This window comes from Rhinoderma darwinii, chromosome 3 (genome assembly GCF_050947455.1).
Source record: "Rhinoderma darwinii isolate aRhiDar2 chromosome 3, aRhiDar2.hap1, whole genome shotgun sequence".
Lineage (NCBI taxonomy): Eukaryota > Metazoa > Chordata > Amphibia > Anura > Rhinodermatidae > Rhinoderma > Rhinoderma darwinii.
The window spans coordinates 290,058,455-290,079,159 of NC_134689.1; the positions used below are offsets into that span (position 1 = coordinate 290,058,455).

Here is a 20,705-nt window from a genome sequence, read left to right on the forward strand (position 1 = left end):
ACTATATTATGATCACTGTTACCGAGGTTTTCACGAACATTGACATTCCCAGTGAGATAGGGATTGGGATTGTTTAAATTCAATACAGTGTGTATTACTAAATACATTCTGCTAGCTAGATGTAGAATTAGATTGTAAGCTCCTGCTCTGCAGAACATGAGTATTGTAGAGTGTCAGTGTTTTTTACTTCATCCATTTGCATGGTCTACTGCCCTGTATACATATATAGTGAGTTTTATAACACCATGCATGTCTTCATATAATTAAGACAAATTACTGCAATTCCTCCTTGGCTAAAAATACTCTTCAAAAATGCTTAGGCTATGTTCACACGGAGTATTTTGCCGAGTTTTTTGACGCGGAAACCGCGTCGCAAAACTCGGCAAAAACTGCCCTATAATGCCTCCCATTGATTTCAATGGGAGGCGTCGGCGTCATGCCCTATCTTCAGGCGTTTACGCCTCTGACCTCCCATTGACTTCAATGGGAGGCAGAGAAAGCGTATTTCGCGGTGTATTATGCCCGCGGCGCTCAATGGCCGCGGGCGAAAAACGGCACAAAAGTCGCCGCGAAAATCGGCGTGCAGGGAGAGGAATATCTGCCTCAAACTTCCAAACTGAATTTTGAGGCAGATATTCCTCCTGCAAAATACTCCGTGTGAACATAGCCTAAGAGGAGTATTTTACTCTGCTGAAAAAAATGTAGCGCGACGTCTGGCCTGAAGTATACACAAAACATTAGAACTTTACAAAACACAGTACTGACCACTAAGGCTATGTTCACACGGAGTATTTTGCAGGAGGAATATCTGCCTCAAAATTCCGTTTGGAAGTTTGAGGCAGATATTCCTCTCCCTGCACGCCGATTTTCGCGGCGACTTTTGTGCCGTTTTTCACGGCGTTTTTCGCCCGCGGCCATTGAGCGCCACAGGCACAAAACACAGCGAAATACGCTTTCTCTGTCTCCCATTGAAGGCAATGGGAGGTCAGAGGCGGAAACGCCCGAAGATAGGGCATGTCGCTTCTTTTTCCCGCGAGGCAGTTGTACTGCTCGCGGAAAAAAGACGCCGACGCCTCCCATTGAAATCAATGGGAGGCATTTTCGGGCCGTTTTTGCAGAGTTTTGAGACGTGGTTTCCGCGTCAAAATACTCCGTGTGAACATAGCCTTAAAGTAATCCTCATCAGTGCAGCTTTGTGTTCAAAAGCCTTTTACTTAGTTTTAAAGGGATTTTCCACCATAGAAAGTGATTGCATATTGCTAAGAAATGCTATCACTTCTTGATCGGTGACTACCAGGTTCGATTTCCAGGATCCCTACAGATCCTCAGAATGAAGGAGCTGCACCACAAATTAGGGCCCTTTTACATAGGCCAATTATCGAGCAAACGAGCGTTCACAGTACGCTCGTTCCCGTTCATCGGCTGTTCGTATCTACAGCAGAAAATATTATCGTTGTCGGCAGCACATCTCCATGTGTAAACATGATAGAAATGTATGGGGACGAGCGATCCCTTTCAAGTTTGAATCCTGTCCCTAGTTCCGGTCTATCAGAATGCTCGCCAAATTACTGCCATATCCAATTCAATTAGCCTCCCACCATCCATGCTCTAATAAAGTGCACACCACTCCCCAACCCTATGTTACCAAGGAAAGTGCAGGACAATTCCAGGAGCCATATTGAACACGTTACACGTGAATGCGCGGTCCCCGCTCAGGAATTAGCGGGGACACGCATAGTTGGGCTATTAGTGAGGAAGGAAGAATGAAGACGGAGATGCGAGGGCAAGGCAGATGAAGACGCCACTCCAGAACTGATAAGTCACAAGTGACGTGATGTATACCCTCCAAGGTCTGTCTGCTCCTAGACCATGTAATTGGTATACAACACGACAGTGGAGGAGGCTGAAATTCGTGACTTCGGACATGAACAGGCAGTGCGGAAAACAGCCGCAAAATTCCAAATGTAGGTATATTAACTGATTATAAAGGGGGGGGGCAATAGAGAAACAAAAGTTTGATACAAATATATGTAGGAAAACTCCCATTAATATATGGTTTAAGCTGGAATCACACATTCAGTTTTTGGTGCAGTTTGAGGTGCTCTATTTGATACAGTTTCTGAGGCAAAGACAGGAGTGGATCCAGCAAAAAGGATTGAGTACAAGTCTTTCTTTTATTCTTCCCATTCCTTTGAATCCATACTTGGCTTTGGCTCAAAAAACTGTAGCTCAAACACCAAAAACTGCAGTGTCTAAGAGTTAGATCACGCTCTATAGAGCTCTTCCGCTCTGGAAATCTGTGGTAGTCTGAGATCATAGACTTCATTGATGTGCACTCACGTGTATCTATAACATATAAGATCATTTTGATTGGATTTCCCTTAAAAGAAAAAGGTGCTTTGTGGATACAATTCATAAACACCTCAGTGGCCCTTAGATAACCTCCACAGGAAAATTAGGAATGGGATTTGGAAATGCTTCCAAACTGGAACCACATTCTGTTAGCCTGGAAGTGGGAACAGCTTATTGATACTATCAAATGTGTTTCACAAAGCTGATTGATATAATTATATCCTACCATAATAGTTAGTGAATAGTTACTTTAGAACACACAGTGCCTAGTGCAGAACCTGCTAACAGCTAGAGGAAGATCATTATGTTGTACTTGTAAATCAATCTCAAATAAAAGCTATTGGAGAGCAAATGCTTCTGTTATATATCATTTTGAGAGTACACCCTGAACTTCACGTTCAAGTACACCCTGATGAAGAAGAACAGAGTAAGGCCTCATTTACACGAGCGTGTGCGTTTTGCGCGCGCAAAAAACGCTGCGTTTTGCACGCGCAAAAGGCACTTGGCAGCTCCGTGTGTCATCCGTGTATGATGCGCGGCTGCGTGATTTTCGCGCAGCCGCCATCATAGAGATGAGGCTAGTCGACGCCCGTCACTGTCCAAGGTGCTGAAAGAGCTAACTGATCGGCAGTAACTCTTTCAGCACCCTCGACAGTGAATGCCGAACACAATATACACCAACCTGTGAATAAAAAAAGACTTTCATACTTACCAAGAACTTCCTGCTTCCCCCAGTCCGGGCTCCCGGCCGTTGCCTTGGTGACGCGTCCCTCTCTTGTCATCCGGCCCCACCTCCCAGGATGACGCCGCAGTCCATGAGACCGCTGCAGCCTGTGATTGGCTGCAGCCTGTGCTTGGCCTGTGATTGGCTGCAGCCTGTGCTTGGCCTGTGATTGGCTGCAGCCTGTGCTTGGCCTGTGATTGGCTGCAGCTGTCACTTTGACTGAACTGTCATCCCGGGAGGTCGGACCGGAGTTATCGGTAAGTCAGAACGTCTTTTTTTTTTTACAGGTTCATGGATTTTCGGAGCGGAAGTCACTGTCCATGGTGCTGAACCAGTTTAACGCTTTCAGCACCGTGGACAGTGACTGTCTCCTGACGTCGCGTACCCGAACATTTTTTACCGGTTTCGGTCAAAACGAGTTTGGCCGAACCCGGTGAAGTTCGGTGCGCTCATCTCGAATTTGACACTCCGTTTGGATGTTTGTAAACAGAAAAGCACGTGGTGCTTTTCTGTTTACATTCAGGAGTTTGACAGCTCTTGCGCGAATCACGCAGTTCGCACGGAAGTGCTTCCGTGCGGCATGCGTGGTTTTCACGCACCCATTGACTTCAATGGGTGCGTGAGTGCGCGAAAAACGCACGATTATAGAACATGTCGTGAGTTTTTTTCTGCGCACACGCGCTGAGCGCAATTCACGCATCGTCTAAACTGCCCCATTGACTAATATAGGTGCGTACGACATGCGTGCAAAGCACGCGCGTCGCACGCGCGTATAATACGTTCGTGTAAATGAGGCCTAAGTGTAAGCGCAATTTGGAAACAGCAGACAGAATGATTTATTATACTGCTAATGTGATTCCCAGATAAAGACATCTAATAATATATTTTTTTTTTTCTTAAAAAGTCTAAATGTATACTCTGTGATAGTATAAAGGTTTTTTTTGCACTAGTATCACATCTATTGCACAGGTTCGGAGGGAGAGGTTGATGTATGAACGGAGCAGCGTTGCATTATTTACATGCAGCAGTATTCAGCATTGTGGATGCAGGAGGGAGGGAAGCTTATTTAAAATACATTAATTTTCAAAGCCTTCTTTTTAAAGAATAAGAGAGAAAAATAAATATATTTATATGGCTTGAAAAAGATCACATTGAGTAGGATCGAAACGTCGCTGGGGTGAATAAACACACCACTTTTTTCACTTTCCAACTGGAGTGCTGCCTCTATTTCTTTGCCCTGTATCCATGGGCCCAAATCCAAATTCCAGCATACCTCTTTAATATGAGTAAATTTTATCAAATAAAATGAAACGTACATGACATCTATCTGCACTGACTATCATTTCTTTGCTACTAGTTTTTATATAGCACCAAGTTATTCCGCAGCCAAGTGCAAATATATGCAGATTGGTTGCTGTATCCAGTGGGCTCATAAACAAATTTCCTATTTGTGTGTTTTTTTTTAAATCTGTCTTCATACTATGTTGTCTTGCTTAATGGCAAAATAGTATTGGGACAGACCCACTGCACTAAAATTCTAAACGGTGCAAAAAAAAATAATTGTGCCTTTTGGCAAATAGAGATTAACAAAGAATACAGCGGACTCATTGGGTAGCGCTCCACCCGCCGCTCCCACCAGTGACAGACGGATGCATTGTATCAGCATGCATACATGGCGGCCTGTTAGTCACTGCTGAGAGGGACGGGAGGAGGCAGGGGGATCACTTCACTCATGAATACAGTGGACCCATAACTCTGAGTCCTCTGTATTGTTTGGGAGTCTTGTTTAGCCAATGGCACAATATTTTTTTTGTGCCATATGGGTTAAAGAGGCTCTGTCACCAGATTTTGCAACCCCTATCTGCTATTGCAGCAGATAGGCGCTGCAATGGAGATTACAGTAACGTTTTTATTTTTTAAAAACGAGCATTTTTGGCCAAGTTATGACCATTTTTGTAGTTATGCAAATGAGGCTTGCAAAAGTCCAAGTGGGTGTGTTTAACAGTAAAAGTCCAAGTGGGCGTGTATTATGTGCGTACATCGGGGCGTTTTTACTACTTTTACTAGCTGGGCGTTCTGACGAGAAGTATCATCCACTTCTCTTCAGAACGCCCAGCTTCTGCCAGATCACGCTGTGACGTCACTCACAGGTCCTGCATCGTGTCAGACGAGCGAGGACACATCGGCACCAGAGGCTTCAGTTGATTCTGCAGCAGCATCGGCGTTAGCAGGTAAGTCGATGTAGCTACTTACCTGCAAACGCTGATGCTGCTGCAGAATCAACTGTAGCCTCTGGTGCCGATGTGTCCTCGCTCGTCTGACACGATGTAGGACCTGTGAGTGACGTCCCAGCGTGATCTGGCAGAAGCTGGGCGTTCTGAAGAGAAGTGGATGATACTTCTCGTCAGAACGCCCAGCTAGTAAAAGTAGTAAAAACGCCCCGATGTACGCACATAATACACGCCCACTTGGACTTTTACTTTTAAACACACCCACTTGGACTTTTGCAAGCCTCATTTGCATAACTACAAAAATGGTCATAACTTGGCCAAAAATGCTCGTTATTTAAAAATAAAAACGTTACTGTAATCTACATTGCAGCGCCTATCTGTTGCAATAGCAGATAGGGGTTGCAAAATCTGGTGACAGAGCCTCTTTAATAGTGCAGCAGACTTGTCCACATACTATGCTGCCCTTAAAGAGGCTCTGTCACGATATTATAAGATATTATTTTGAAAAACAATCATTTTTGACAAAGTTATGAATAGTTTTAGAATTATGCTAATTAGTTTCTCATTGTTCCAGCCCAGCTTCTATCACTGCACAATCACACTGTAACAATTGGCTGGAACAACGACAAGTGTATGACGCTGATTAGTCACTGATTGGTCAGCGTCATACACTCCTCTGTACAACACCCAGCTGGTAAAAAGTAAAAAAACGCCCAGTTGTCTATAAACGAATTAGCATAAATCTAAAATTGTTCATAACTTGCTCAAAAATTATAGTTTTTCAAAATAAAAAACCACTGTTGTTACCTACATTACAGCGCTGATCAGATTATGTAGGAGACAGGACACTTATAATCTGGTGACAGAGTCTCTTTAAGGCATAACAAGTGATTATGATTTATTGGAAACATTTTCTTTGGAGTTGAATGATAATACAGCAAAATAACTTGCTAAATCTGATAACTGCATAATTTATAATAATAATAATAATATTTAAAAAAAAATGCCATTTCCAACTGAGCAAAATAAATACAAATTTAATTAAGGGGGTTATTGGGGTTTTGAATTTTTTTTGCTAATGGCTACAAATAAAGATAAATTAGCAAAAGAAGCAGTACTTATTCATCCTTTCTACTGGCGATCCAGCGCTGACGCTCCAGCGGCACGCCCAGTAATTGTTCACATGCTTGTTGCATGTAACCGCTGCAGCCAATCAGAGGGCAGCGCTGGATCGCCGGGAGAAAGAGTACATAAGTACTGCTTCTTTTCTTAATTTATCCCATTTTTAGTTATTACCCAAAAATGTTCAGGATCCGGATAACACATTTGAGTCAATCCTTGTATTATAATAATAATGCAAATGAACGTATTCCGGCTACGTTTTGTACGGAACCTCCCATAGAGGTGACGGGGGCCTCCATAAGCTTCCGTACAAAACTGAAATGAAAAAATAATTATTTGAGGCATTTTCCATCAGATGCTGTATGAATAGAGGTGTTCTCTCCCAGAAGGTAGCACAGAGACCTTGCAACTCTGTACCAAAGAGCCGTACGGCTTCCGTGCACTGCAGTACAGGCTCCTTGCCCGTGTGTGTGAGCCATTATTCCTAGAAGTGTTTGGATTGCAGATTTTAAACTGTTGTGAGTAATTGACTCTTAGGACAATATATTATGATGAATATCACACAATATATTATGATAAATATCTGCAGCACATTATATGGCACTGCACAATATGTTGGCGCCATATAATTAACAGAAATATAATAGTCTACTCTTTGCTATTAGCAAGACCTAAGAGTTATTAAAGGAATTGGAAGAAATCTGCATTATCTGTCCCTCTAATAACACTTGACAATGTATTGGTTTGATTAACAGACCACACAGACTGATATGCACAGTGCCTTGCAAAAGTATTCCCCTCCATGGTGTATTTCCTGTTTGGTTGCATTTCAACCTGGAATAAAATTTATTTTATTTTTGATTTTATGTAATGGACCTGACAAAACAGTTCAAATTGTTACAGTAGAATGAAAAATACCTAGTTTAAGAAAAATAATAATAATGAAAAATGTAAGTTGTCAGTGCATATGTATTCATCCCCTTTGCTCTAAAAGGTCTGGGTCAAACTAATTAGCTTCAGAAGTTACATCATTAGTTGAATAAGGTCCCCCTGTGTGTAATCAAAGTGTCACATGACCTGTCACATGATGTCAGTATAAATATACCTGTTCTGAAAGGCCCCTGAGTCTACAACACAACTAAACAAATAACATGAAGACGAAGGAGCTCTCCAAACAGGTCAGAGACAAAGTTGTGGAGAAGTATAGTTTAGCGTGGGGTTCCAAAAAATAAAAAAAACCTCAAACTTTGAACGTCCCGCGGAGCACCATGAAATTCATTATATTAAAATGGAAAAAATGGCACAACTACAAACCTGACAAGAGATGGCCGCCGACCGAAACTCATAGACCAGATGAGGGGCGCATTAATCAGAGATTCAAGAAAGGCACAAACTCCGAAGTGGAGATGGAAATATCTGTCCATAGGACCACTATAAGCCGTACACTCCACAGAGTGGGGGATCTTTATCGAAGAGTAACGAGAAACAAAGTAATTGTGTTCTGAGTTCGTCAAACAGCAAATGTTTGACGCAAATGACTCTAAACATACTGCTAAAGCTACACTGGACCCAGGGGCGTAACTAGGAAACTTTTGACTGGGGCTCCCCCTCCGCTGGGTATCATACAACCCCCCTTGTAGATAGTGCCTCCCTATAGATTCCACCACACAGCGCCCCCTATAGATAGCGCCATACACAGCCCCCTGTAGATAGCGCCATACACAGCCCCTGTAGATAATGCCTTACAGCCCCCCTGTAGATAACGTCTTACAGCCCCAAATCCCCCTGTAGATAACGCCATACAGCCCCCTGTAGATAATGCCATACAGCCCCCCTGTAGATAACGTCATACAGACCCCCCTGTAGATAACGCCATACAGACCCCCCTGTAGATAACGCCATACAGACCCCCCTGTAGATAATGCCTTACAGAGTCCCCTCTATAGATAACGCCATACAGACACCTCCCCTGTAGATAACACCATATAGACCCCCCAAAAAAAAAAAACGGCCTATAGTTTGTCCTACAAAAGACATGCATCCCCTATCCACAGGATAGGGGATACATGTGTGATCGCTGGCAGCGATAAGGAGAACCTGGGACTGAAAGTACCCCGAAGTTCTCCATGACAAACCTCGGACTTCCGGCATCTGCACAGTTCAATAAAAATGAAAGGAGCACTGGTCACGCATGCGCACAAGCGCGATCGGTGCGCAAGTCATTTCTATGGAGCTGCAGACAGACCCCAGAAGTCCGAGGTTTGTCATTGAGAACTTCGGGGGACTTTCGGTCCCCCGTTCTCCTTATCGCTGGGCGTCCCAGCGATCTCACATGTATCCCTTATCCTGTGGATAGGGGATGCATGTCTTTTGTAGGAATAAACCCTTCGGTGGTGTCACGCTGTAGCGGAACCTCCGGCTATAGGGGGGCCGTGCCGGCGGGTGGCACGGGCCCCCTCATGCTGCGGGCCCCATAGCAGCCGCTGCGGCTGCTATAGCGGTAGTTACGCCACTGACTGGACCGGTTTAAGGGGAAACATTTAAATGTCTTGGAATGGGCTAGTCACAGCCCAGACCTCAATCCAATTGTTATTCTGTGACATGACTTGAAGACCGCTGTACACCAATACAACCCATCTAACTTGAAAGTTGGAGCAGTTTTGCCTGGAAAAATGGGCAAAAATCCTGGTGTCTAGATGTGCCAAACTAATAGAGACATACCCCAAGAGACTCAGTGAAGGTGGCTCCACAAAGTATTGACTTTCAGGGGGTGAACACTTATGCAGATTAAAGTTCTCTGTTTTTGGTCTTAATTATCGTTGTTTTTCACAGTAAGACATATTTTGAACCTTCAAAGTAATGTGCATGTTGTTTAAATCAAATAGTACAAACCCAAAAAAATCCACTTTAATTCAAGAATGTAATGCTACAAAACAGTAAAAACACCAAGGAACTGTATAAACAAATTAAAAGGATAAATTCACTTATGAAATTACATTTAATAAATGGCAGGGTAAAAAACACATAGCCAATGTGTCTTGAAATATTTATGGTGCATAACTTTTATTATTCTATTGATGTCTATGGGTGTCTAGCTATTAAATAAATCAAACTGGCTCCTAAAATTTATAGTAATCTGTGGACATCTGGATTCTGTTAGTATTAATATATATTACGGATTATTTTCTAGTGCAAATCCCAATATTATCAAATATTTTTATGCCTACACATCAGTGTACCTTGAGAAAAATAAGGGCTTACTTACCTGCCACTGAGAAGAACTTGCGACTGACGATTGTTCACTTGATTATCAGTCTTATGCCGAAACTGTCAATTTATAATAGAAAATAATTGAATGTAAGACTATAAATAGTTTAAATTTCATTTCAAGATGCTAGAAGTAAATGTACCAGAACCCTTAGCTTTTTGCGGGTTAGGCTTATATTTAGAAATGATAGCATTCTAGATAACGCCTTAAATTGTCATTGAAACTCCTATTCTGTTCAAGAAATAAACTGCAAGCAATCTGTAGAGCATTTTTACTCAAAGTTAGGGTATGTTCACACGCTTAACCAAAAACGTCTGAAAATACGGAGCTGTTTTCAAGGGAACACAGTTCCTGATTTTCAGACGTTTTTTGAGCGTTTTTTACGGCCGTTTTTTTAGCTGTTTTCAATAGTCTATGAAAAACGGCTCCAAAAATGTCTCAAGAAGTGACCCGTCGGAACAGAACGCCGTTTTTCCCATTGAAATCAATGGGCAGATGTTTGGAGGCGTTCTGCTACTGATTTTTCGGCCGCTTACGGATCGAAAAACGGCCAAAAATAAGCCGTGTGAACATTTCCTTAAAGTGTAGCTAAACGTTTGACAAACTTCTGACATGTCATAGTGACATGTCAGAAATTTAGATTGGTGGGGGTCAAAGCACTAAGACCCTCACTAATCGCAAGAACGAAGCAGCTGAAGCGCTCGTGTGAGCGCTCAGCCGCTTTGTGTCTGTTCGGCTTTTTCCGGAAATAAATGTACCAGTGTACGGACTCAATAGAAAGTCTATGAGCCCGTACTCCGATACATCGGCTTCCGGAAAAAGCTGAACAGACGCAAAGCGGCTGAGCGCTCACACGAGCGCTTCGTTCTAGTGATTGGTGGGGGTCTTAGTGCTTGGACCCCACCAATCCAAACTTCTGACATGTCACTATGACATGTCAGAAGTTTGTCAAACATTTAGCTACACTTTAAGGCCCATTTCCACAGACCAATTTCCCGATCATCGCCCTGTATAGACAAGGCAGCGATCAGCTGACAGCCTTAATTTTTTATGCTGCCCTGAAAATCATAATTGTCTGCAGTAAATCTCCCTGTGTAAACAGGGGATGTGCTGCCGACGTCATGTAAACTGTATGAGGACTAAACGATTGTTTATCCCCATACAGTTTACACTTGCCTGTGTTAAGGGCCCTTAAACAAGCCCTATCGAAGTGTAATTATTGGTGCACAGCACTTGTTATGGGCACATTTCTGCCCGTGTTAACCAGACTTCACTCAAACAAATAACTAAAATTTTAGTGCAATTTTGGAAATTTTACGCCACACCACTTTTCTAGACACTATTCACTAGTCTAACACACTATAAATCTGGCGCATTTTGCTTAGTAAATCTTCCCCACAGTTGTCAGTTGACTTGGGTATCAGGAACTAAGAAAAAAAGAGGGATGCTCCCTAGAGTTACCAGCCATTCATAAATTTACAGTCTGTATCTACAGGGTGTTGTATTTTTTTTAGTGCTGTTCTTAACATTAACCCCTTCCAGACATCCTCCGTATACTGTATATACGGCACACGTCGGGTGGGGGAGTATGGAGCGGGCTCACAGACTAAGCCTGCACCATAGAACGAGCGTGCCGGCATTTTTAGGGTAACAATTGGGATATTGCTCAAGCACCATCCCACTCGTTTAACCCGTTAAATGCCACGGTCAATAGCGACCACGGCATTTAAATGACTGGAGACAGGGGCAGCCGCCAATAATGTTGCAACGGCCCCATGCGACGTGATCACGAGGTACCGTTGGTTGGCATGGCAGACTAGGGTCTGCCATCTCTGCACTCCTATGAAGCCCTGCCTAGAGCAGGACTTCATGGGAGGGTGTCTGTATCACGATATACTGCAATACATTTGTATTTCATGCAAGCGATCCAAGTCCACTGGTTCAAGTCCCCTAGGGGGACAAGTAAAAAAAAGTAAAAAAAAAACATTAAAATAAAGTTTTTTTAAAATAAATTAAAAAAATTTAATAATTAAAAGTTTTCCCATTTTCCCTCAAGCACAATGTAAAAAAATTAAAATTAACACAACTGGTATCGACATGTCCATAAAAGTCTAAATTATTTTTACAATATATCATTATTTAGTCCACACAGTGAACGCCATAAAAAATACTGTTTTTGGTCACTTCATCTCCCACATAAAATGGAATAAAAAGTGATTAAAAAGTCTCATGTACCCCGAAATGGTACTAATAGAAACTACAGCTTGCCCCGCATAACATAAGCCCTCATACTGCTCAATCGACCGAAAAATAAAAAAGGTATGGCACTCAGAATATGGCGGCAAAACTCAAATTTTATTTTTAACAATCAGTTTTTTCCTTGTAAAAGTAGTAGAAAAAAAAAACTGTATGAATTTGTTATCACCGTAATCATATTGTCCCGTAGAATAAAGCGAACATGTTGTTTTTACCGCACGGTGAACGCAATAAAAACAAAACCGCCTAAAAATTGAGGAATCGCTGTTTTTTTCCTCTTCCACCCACAAATATTTTTTCCCCATTTTCCCACTACATTATTTGGTACAATAAATGGCGCCATGAAAATCTACTACTCGTCCCGCAAAGAACAACCCCGTATACGGCAATATTGATGGAAAAATAAAAAAAAGTTATGACTTTCGAAAAACGGCTGCGTCGGGAAAGGGTTAAAAAATTGTAATGAGTAATTGAAATGAGAGTTTGTCATCCTGTGCCAGGAGGAGTGTAAACAAAAAACCTGGCCAGTCAGCAGAGAGTGGGGAAACCAGGGGAGAGAGAAAGGGTATATGGATTGTTCCAGCCTTCTCTCAGCATCACGGCTCAGCCAATCAAGGCAATCGGTGACACTGCACTATGCACATGACCCAGAGTCCCCCTTCCCACACACTTCTTGATTGTTTTCCGCCACTGGCGCACCTTTATTTAAATTCCAAAAGAGAGTTCAAGTTGTAGCAGGGTCAGCCGGCAGCAGCCACAGTGGAGACCCGCCTCCTCTCCTCTGCTCCACACCAAACAGATGGATGCTGTTGGTTTAGGGGCAGAGTGCCAACCAGGGGGTGCTGCAAGAAATGCCTGGGGGGTCCCTGGACACTGCACTGTGTGTGGGTAATAGTAAAACTTCCAGTAAATCACTTTCTGCTGAGTAAAGGCTTGTTGTGCATTACAGTCCTCAGCTCCACTACTAGTCCTTGCAGTTAAGCTGCCTACAGACGGAACAGAAATCAGCGTGTCTGTCACTACTTTATGCTGCCCTGAGCACTGGACATCAGATGTATAAGATGACAACAGAATGATTGTTGCTGAACTGAGAACAGCATTCTCTTGTACAATTCAGATTTGTACAAATTAAAATGTTGTAATACATAAAACAAGATAAAATATGTTTATATATGAAGACAAAAGAGGACTAGACCTTGATACACTTAGAGTGAAAATATAGTTTATTTATAATCCACATTGCACAACTTTTTTTCCTCTCTTACTCAGACATTCTTGTGACACTTCCAACCTGATGTCGTGACACAAATTTGACCAGAAAAACTGCTCACGAGTGAATATTTTACAAGCTCCCCTGTCCAACTCCCTTTATCCCATGTTCCTAAACTAAATCCAGTGCATGCAGTGCCATCCAGTGGAAGACTTTAGTCATTTTTACCATACTGACAGATAAAAGTGGATGTGCGCATACGGAAACGTTTCTTATTTTCAGCCCTCAAGCTAAATGTATTTTTCTGCAGTCATTCTATCCTGTATGAACACTGTTCATACACAGCACCAATGCTTTCCTCATCATCTATTCTCCAGAACTAGGCAACAAACAGGGTGACTGACCCCATGGCTGGTACACTGCTGAACCACTTATCAGCCAACACATAGCAAGTTCACGGAGCTATTTGACAAGTCTTTGTTTTATTCAGTGTCAAGGTTAAAAAATAAATAAGGAAAAACCTTAATCATATTGATATTGCATCATTTTATTATAGTGCGAACACTCGAGAAGACCATTTCTCTCTGAGGATCCCCCCTATAAAGACATAAAGACCAGATTTTTCCGTGACTATGCACAGCCGTTTGAAAAGACTAACTCTCATTCTGGCTGGTGGTCTTCACGCTGCTATCCCATAAAAAATGAAATGCAGTGCAGGACAGGCCTAGCAGAGGACAGGAGGTAGCCAGGGGAGGCCGCTGTCAAGCTTAAAAACTTCTCTTGCTTCCTCCATCCCAGCACTGAGGCATCTCCTGATTCAATCCAGCGCAGAAGAGCGAGACGCCGCTTACTGGAAAACAGGAGGGAGCCAGAGGACGGGAGGTATCAAGTTTTGTGTGCAGCTGACATCTTGTTATAAGTGAACAGAGTTCAGCCCGCGCGATCAGCTACAGCACAGTCTGCCAATACCTTGTGAGGAAGGAACCATCGTTTAAGGGAAAACCAGTTAGCCATGCTGGATAGAATGAGAATGAGGGAATAGGCTTTTCTAGGGACAGGAGAGTACACTGGGAAGCCAGAGGTAGAAGAGCACTGCAGAATACGGTTATTAAATTGACATGCGCCAGAGGCGTGGGTTGAAAGGCTTCTGTAGCCGACTGCAAGATGGCGCTGCCTCAGGAGCTGAGCCGGCGTCATCAGCGATGGATGTCAGCTGTATGCTACAGCTGACATCCACCTGTAACGGCAGGAACCTGAGTTAGCCCTGATCCCTGCCATTAACCCCTTAGATACAGCGATCAAAAGCGATCGCTGCATCTTAGAGGTTGCTAGCAGATCGGCAGCGCTTCCATGCAATCAGGGCTGGTGACTGCTGCTATGGCAACAGGAGGCCTAACAATGGCCTCCTGCTCTGCCATTACAGAAGCCGATTAGGCCACGCCGGGAGGCGAAGCCTAATCGGCTTGCGGTCAGTGAATGACTGACAGATCTAATACATTTACTACACAGGTAGTGCAAGGTATTAGAAAAAAAAAAATCAGACAGTTGGGCCTTCAAGTCCCCTAGTGTAAAGAAAAGTGAAAAAAAAGTTTTAAATCATATAATAAAAGTTTTAAGCAATAAAATAAAACACAGTCGCCCTTTTCCCTTATCAAGTCCTTTATCATTGAAAAATAAAAACAAACCATACATATTTGGTATTGCCGCGACCGTAACGGCCTGACCTATAACATTATGTTATTTATTCCACGCGGTGAATGGCGTAAGAAAAAACTTAAAATGCTATACCAGGATTTCTGTTTGTTGGTCACTTTGCTATACATACATTGGAATAAAAAGTGATCAAAAAGTCGCATGTATCCAAAAATGGTACCAATAAAAACTATAGCTCGTCTCGCAAAAAACAAGCCCTCAGACAGCTCCGTCGACTAAAAAATCAAAACGTTATGGTTCTCACAACTTGGCGACAGAAAAAATACATTCTTTTTACAAAAGTAATTTTATTGTGCAAAAAGTTGTAGAACATAAAAAAGTGCTATAAATTTGGTATCAGTGGAATCGGACTGACCCCCAAAATAAAGGTAACATGTAATTTATAACGCATGGTGAACGCTGTATGAAAAAAATAAAATAAAAAACTATGCCAGAATTACAGTTTTTTGATCACCTGGCCTCCCAAAGAATAGGATAAGAAGTGTTTAAAAAGTCCCATGTACCCCAAAATGGTACGAATAAAAACTACAGCTCGTCCCGCAAAAAAAACAGCCCTCATACCACCGCGTCTATCAAAAAATAAAATTAGTTAAGGCTCCAATAAGCCAGGAAAGAAAAAATATGCAACTGTGCAGGCCCGAGGGGAATATTTCTTCTGTTTCAAGAGGCGAATTATCAAGGCCCTAAAATTAGGGAACCAGGAACGGTAGGGCCCAAACATATCTGCTGGAAGCGAGGGTGCCTGTAATAAACCAGGACAACACTTTCCCAGCAAAATTCCCCAAACTGCAAAGGTGCGTAGTGTGGACCAAAAAGGAGATAAGAAACTACACCATTTATCAGTGCGACACTGGCCTGTGCATAAAGGATTGCACCACAGAAAAATATCTATGGATTATTTTATTGTTTTTTTTTACCCCTTTATTATACCACCTGACTATGCCCCTGTTGTACTTTGCCCAGCTTACATATACACATTATAAATTGAAATACCAGTAATATTCCAAACAAAATTACCACCATGCAAAATCCAAGCTCCAAAAGCCAAATGGCGCTCCCTCCCCTCTGAATCCTTCAGCGTGCACAAACAGCAGTTTACGTCCACATATATGGCATCGCCATACCTGGGAGAACACTTGTAATAATTTTTGGTGTGTGTTTCTCCAGTGGCACAAGCTGGGAACTACATAATTGCCACTGAAAAAGCATATCTGGGGAAAAAAATTTGATTTTTACTTTGCACCATCCGCAGCACAATCATTTATAGAGAAGACCTGTGGGGTAAAAATGCTCACTACACCCCTTAATAAATGCCTTGATAGGTGTAGCTTCCAAAATGGGGTCACCTCTCAGGGGTTTCTTTTATTCAGATCAGAGCCTCTGCAATTGTGAACCAATACTTTGTAAGTCGCCAAATTAGGTCTCAATTTTACATGGTACTCTTTCAATCCTGAGCCTGGTCGAATGTCCAGGCAAAAGATTAGGACCACATGTAGGGTGATTCTAAAACCAGGAAACACAGCATAATAATTACAGAGCTGTCTTGTTATTGTGGCGCAAGCTGGGCACCACATATTGGCATATCTATGGAAAAATCCAATTTTTACTCTGCAACATCGAGTGCACACTAATTTCTGCAAAACACCTGCGGGGATAACATGCTCACTACACCCCTAGGTAAATACCTTGAGGGGTGTAGTTTCCAAAATGGGGTCACTTCTTGGGGGTTTCCACTGTTTTGTTCCCACAGGGGCTTTGCAAATGCAAAATAGCACCCAGAAACCAATCCAGCAAAATCTGCACTCCTAAAGCCAAATGCTGCTCCTTCCCTTCTGAGCCCTACTGTGTGGCCAAACAGCAGTTCTTTTTTTCCTCTATTTGTTGAGAAAACGAAAAAATGTAAACTAAACCTACGTCTTATTCAAGAAAAGGGATTGTTTTTATTTTTACTGCCTAATTTTAATAAATCCTCTGAAACACCTGTGGGGTCAAAATGCTCACTACACCCCTAGATGAATTCCTCAAGGGGTGTAGTTTCCTAAATGGCGTCACTTTTTGGGCGTTTTCACTGTTTTAGTCCCTCATGTGCTTTTTCTCCTTTAGTCCTTGTGGAAATGAGTAAAAATTATCTAAACCTACATTTTCTTTGAAAAAAATTTAGATTTTCATTTTCACAGCCTACTTCCAATAATTTCTGCAAAAAACCTGTGCAGTCAAAATGCTCACTATACCCCTAGATAATTTCCTCAATGGGTGTAGTTTCCAAAATGGGGTCACTTGTGGGGGGTTTCCACTGCTTTGGTCTCTCAGGGGCTTTGCAAATGTGACATGGCCTCCACAAACCATTCCTGCTAAATTTGAGCTCCAAAAGCCAAATGGCGCTCTTTCCCTTCTGAGCTCTGCTGAAATTGCTTTACAAATGTTGCGGTGCTTTTTCCCCTTTAGTCATCGTGGAAGTGAGAAAAAAGTAGCTAAACCAACATTTTTTTTGAAAAAATTTAGATTGTAGTTTTCACGACCTACTTCCAATAATTTCTGCAATAAACCTGTGGGGTCAAAATGCTCACTATACCTCTAGATAATTTCCTTGAGGGGTGTAGTTTCCCAAATAGGGTCACTCTTTCCTCTGTTTTGGCAATGCAAGAGCCCTTCAAACCTGACATGGTGTCCAAAATATATTCTAATAGAAAGAAGGCCCTAAAATCCACTAGGTATTCTTTTGCTTCTGAGGCCGGTGCTTCAGTCTATTAGCACACTAGGGCCACATGTGGGATATTTCCTAAAACTGCTGAATCAGGGTAATAAATATTGAGTTGCATTTCTCTGGTAAAACTTTCTGTGCTACAAAAAAACGGATTAAAAATGAATTTCTGCAAAAAAAAAATTAATTTGTAAAACTTCACCTCTACATTGCTTTAATTCCTGCGAAACATTTAAAGGGTTAAGAAACATTCTAAATGCTGTTTTGAATACTTTGAGGAGTTACGTTTTTAAAACGGGGTGACTTATTGGGGGTTTCTAATATATAAGGCCGTCAAAGCCACTTCACAACTGAACTGCCCCCTGTAAAAATAGCCTTTTGAAATTTTGTTGAAGATGTGAGAAATTGCTGCTAAAGTTCTAAGCCTTGTGATGTCCTAGAAAAATAAAAAGATGTTCAAAAAAAATGATGCCAATCTAAAGTAGACATATGGGGGATGTTAATTGGTAACATTTTTGTGGTATTACTATTTGTCTTACAAGCAGAAACATTTAAATTTAGAAAAATGCTAATGTTTGCAATTGTTCGCTAAATTTTGGTGTTTTTCACAATTAAATACTGAATGTATCGAGCAAATTTTGCCAGTAACATAAAGTCCAATGTGTCACGAGAAAATAACCTCAGAATAGCTAGGATAGGTAAAAGCATTTTGAGGTTATTTACCACATAAAGCGAAACATGTCAGATTTGAAAAATGAGGCTGTCAGGAAGGTCAAAAGTGGCCAAAGCGGGAAGAGGTTAATAAATACATGTATTATGATGTATTTTTTACGCATTTTTAGATGCGTTTTTTGCATCCCATTGAATACACTACGCGTAAAACACAACAAGTTATTACATGTTTTTTTATTTTTTTTACACTAAGCGTTATTTAGTTACACACATGTTAAAAAAAGAGACGTCATATGCACTAGCGAAGCAATTTCCCATTGAAGTCAATGGGAAGCTCTAGGCAGGCATTTTTTAACGCATATTTTGGTGCGTAAAAAACGCACTGAAATATACGTCAAAAAAAGCTGTGTGAACAGGGACTAACCAGCATTCTGTATACTGAAAGAGGTTTCACTGTATATAATATTCTATTACTGTTTCACAAAACTGAAACTGGATGATGTAAAGTGAGTCTCCTTAAAGAGAACCTGTCACTATGAAAGACTACTTTAAATGGAACCATCAGCTCCTTGACCTAATAGAGTTATACTAGTAAATGTAATTGCACTCACAAAACAGCCCCCCAAGTTCCAAAGTAGGGGAATAAACAGAAGGCACTTCCTTGTTCTGTGGAGTTACAGGATCCTTCTCAGCCAGTCAGCAGCTGTGAGTCCATCTTATGGATTTTAGTAGTGAATTGAGAGTGAATGATCAGTGCAGGAGGGAGGGGAGAAGTGGCTAATAATGTAGAAAGAGGCATTTTTCTCTACTAAAATAGATTACAAAGTTTCTTATAGTCGCTTGCCTTATTAATTTATGCAAAGTTTGTTTAAAGGTTAGTGACTATTTAAGGGACGTAATATTGTCTGCTCCAAAAGTCCTAATCCATAGAACCAAGGTTTCCATGTCTTGCACTAATATAGGGCTAAAAACGCCTGAAAATCATCTAAGCAAAAAAAAAATGGCTCTATAATTTGAGGATTCTATCTGTATTGCTCAGTTCCTGGATGATCAGGAAGTATTGCAGTCCTTAATGCAAATGTCTCGTACTTAATTTTAGTTAAAATAATATATATATAATTTTTTTTCATGCTGTAGCTTTTCATTTCTTTAATACTTTCCTGAGGTTACCATATTGGAGATACAGAATACCGTCCTGAATTGTCTGTATAAAGCACAGAAAGATGTGCACACTTTACGACAGCTAAAAAGAATGGGAGTCAATTGAGAAATGTCATAGATTTTTACAGTCTCCAGGAAGTGATTGAGTACACAGACCGTGGAGTGGTAGTGGAGATGTATATAGAGCCTTATCTGTATATAGTCTATAGTGTTGCTATCCTGCCTTATCTAGATCTTCTAATTATCAGATGTCAGAAACCAGGAAGAGTCAGCTTGTTGTGACTGCTCTAGTGGCGAGTGTTAAAATTGCAAATTTTCAAGACATTTTATCTGGTCACAAAAAAAACACACCTAAAAAAATGTTTACAATAAAAAACAGATTTAAATAAATAATATGTTATTTTCTAAAGATACATTCCCTTTAAGAAATACTCTGGAATCAGAATATTGCATGTTTTTTTTTAAATCTTAGAGGAGAAATTTATTCTTATAAACGCAAGAAATTAACAATAATGTCCAAAATAATGGTTTACAGAAAACACTTACATAGTCATCGGTGGCATCTTTCACAGCAGTGATGGTCAATACAAGAACTAAAGGCACAATGGTAGTAAACCATGACAAGGAAGAGATTTCAGGAATCAGCTGCAATGAGGAACATTTATCATACTATTAGAAGAACTAAAAATATTTTCCTACAGCAAAAACACATGCTAATTCATAGTGTATAAAGGACTATATATATATATATATATATATATATATATATATATATATATATATACATATATATATATACACACATATATATATACATAGATACATACACATATATACATAGACACACACATATATACATAGACACATACACATATATACATAGACACATACACATATATATACATAGATACACATATATACATAGATACATACACATATATTATACATAGATACATACACATAATCGTAGGTGGGTGCCGACCTGCCCAGGTCAGGGCTAACAGACCTGCTGTAGTAGAATCCAAAAATCAGGCAGCACTCCAAGGTATAAGCAAGGTAGAAAAAGGTGCTTTATTGGTCCATATACACATGACGTTTCAGCTCAACACAGGAGCCTTTCTCAAGTGAACAGATTCATGTCATGACCACACATTTATAGAACCAATATTATAAAAAAGTAGTGCCAATAAAATGCAACAACACATATAAGGTTGCCAAAAGGTACATAGTGAATTCATATATGCAACATTAAATGAGTGAGAAATGTGTTAAAAAGATACTATCACAACAGGACT

At 41.0% G+C, this 20,705-nt stretch overlaps 1 protein-coding gene across 3 annotated transcripts in view; it reads right to left on the bottom strand.

Annotated features, from left to right (window-relative positions):
• The window catches only part of ATP8B4 (ATPase phospholipid transporting 8B4 (putative)), a 257,001-nt gene that overhangs the window by 154,496 nt on the left and 81,800 nt on the right, over positions 1–20,705 (bottom strand). For all 3 annotated transcript variants that reach the window (XM_075858039.1, XM_075858037.1, XM_075858038.1), the window contains exons 6-7: positions 19,957–20,055; positions 9,695–9,756 (exon numbers count right to left, since the gene is read on the bottom strand). In XM_075858039.1, the coding sequence (XP_075714154.1) occupies positions 9,695–9,756; positions 19,957–20,055 (161 nt within the window). The remainder of the gene's footprint in view (positions 1–9,694; positions 9,757–19,956; positions 20,056–20,705) is intronic.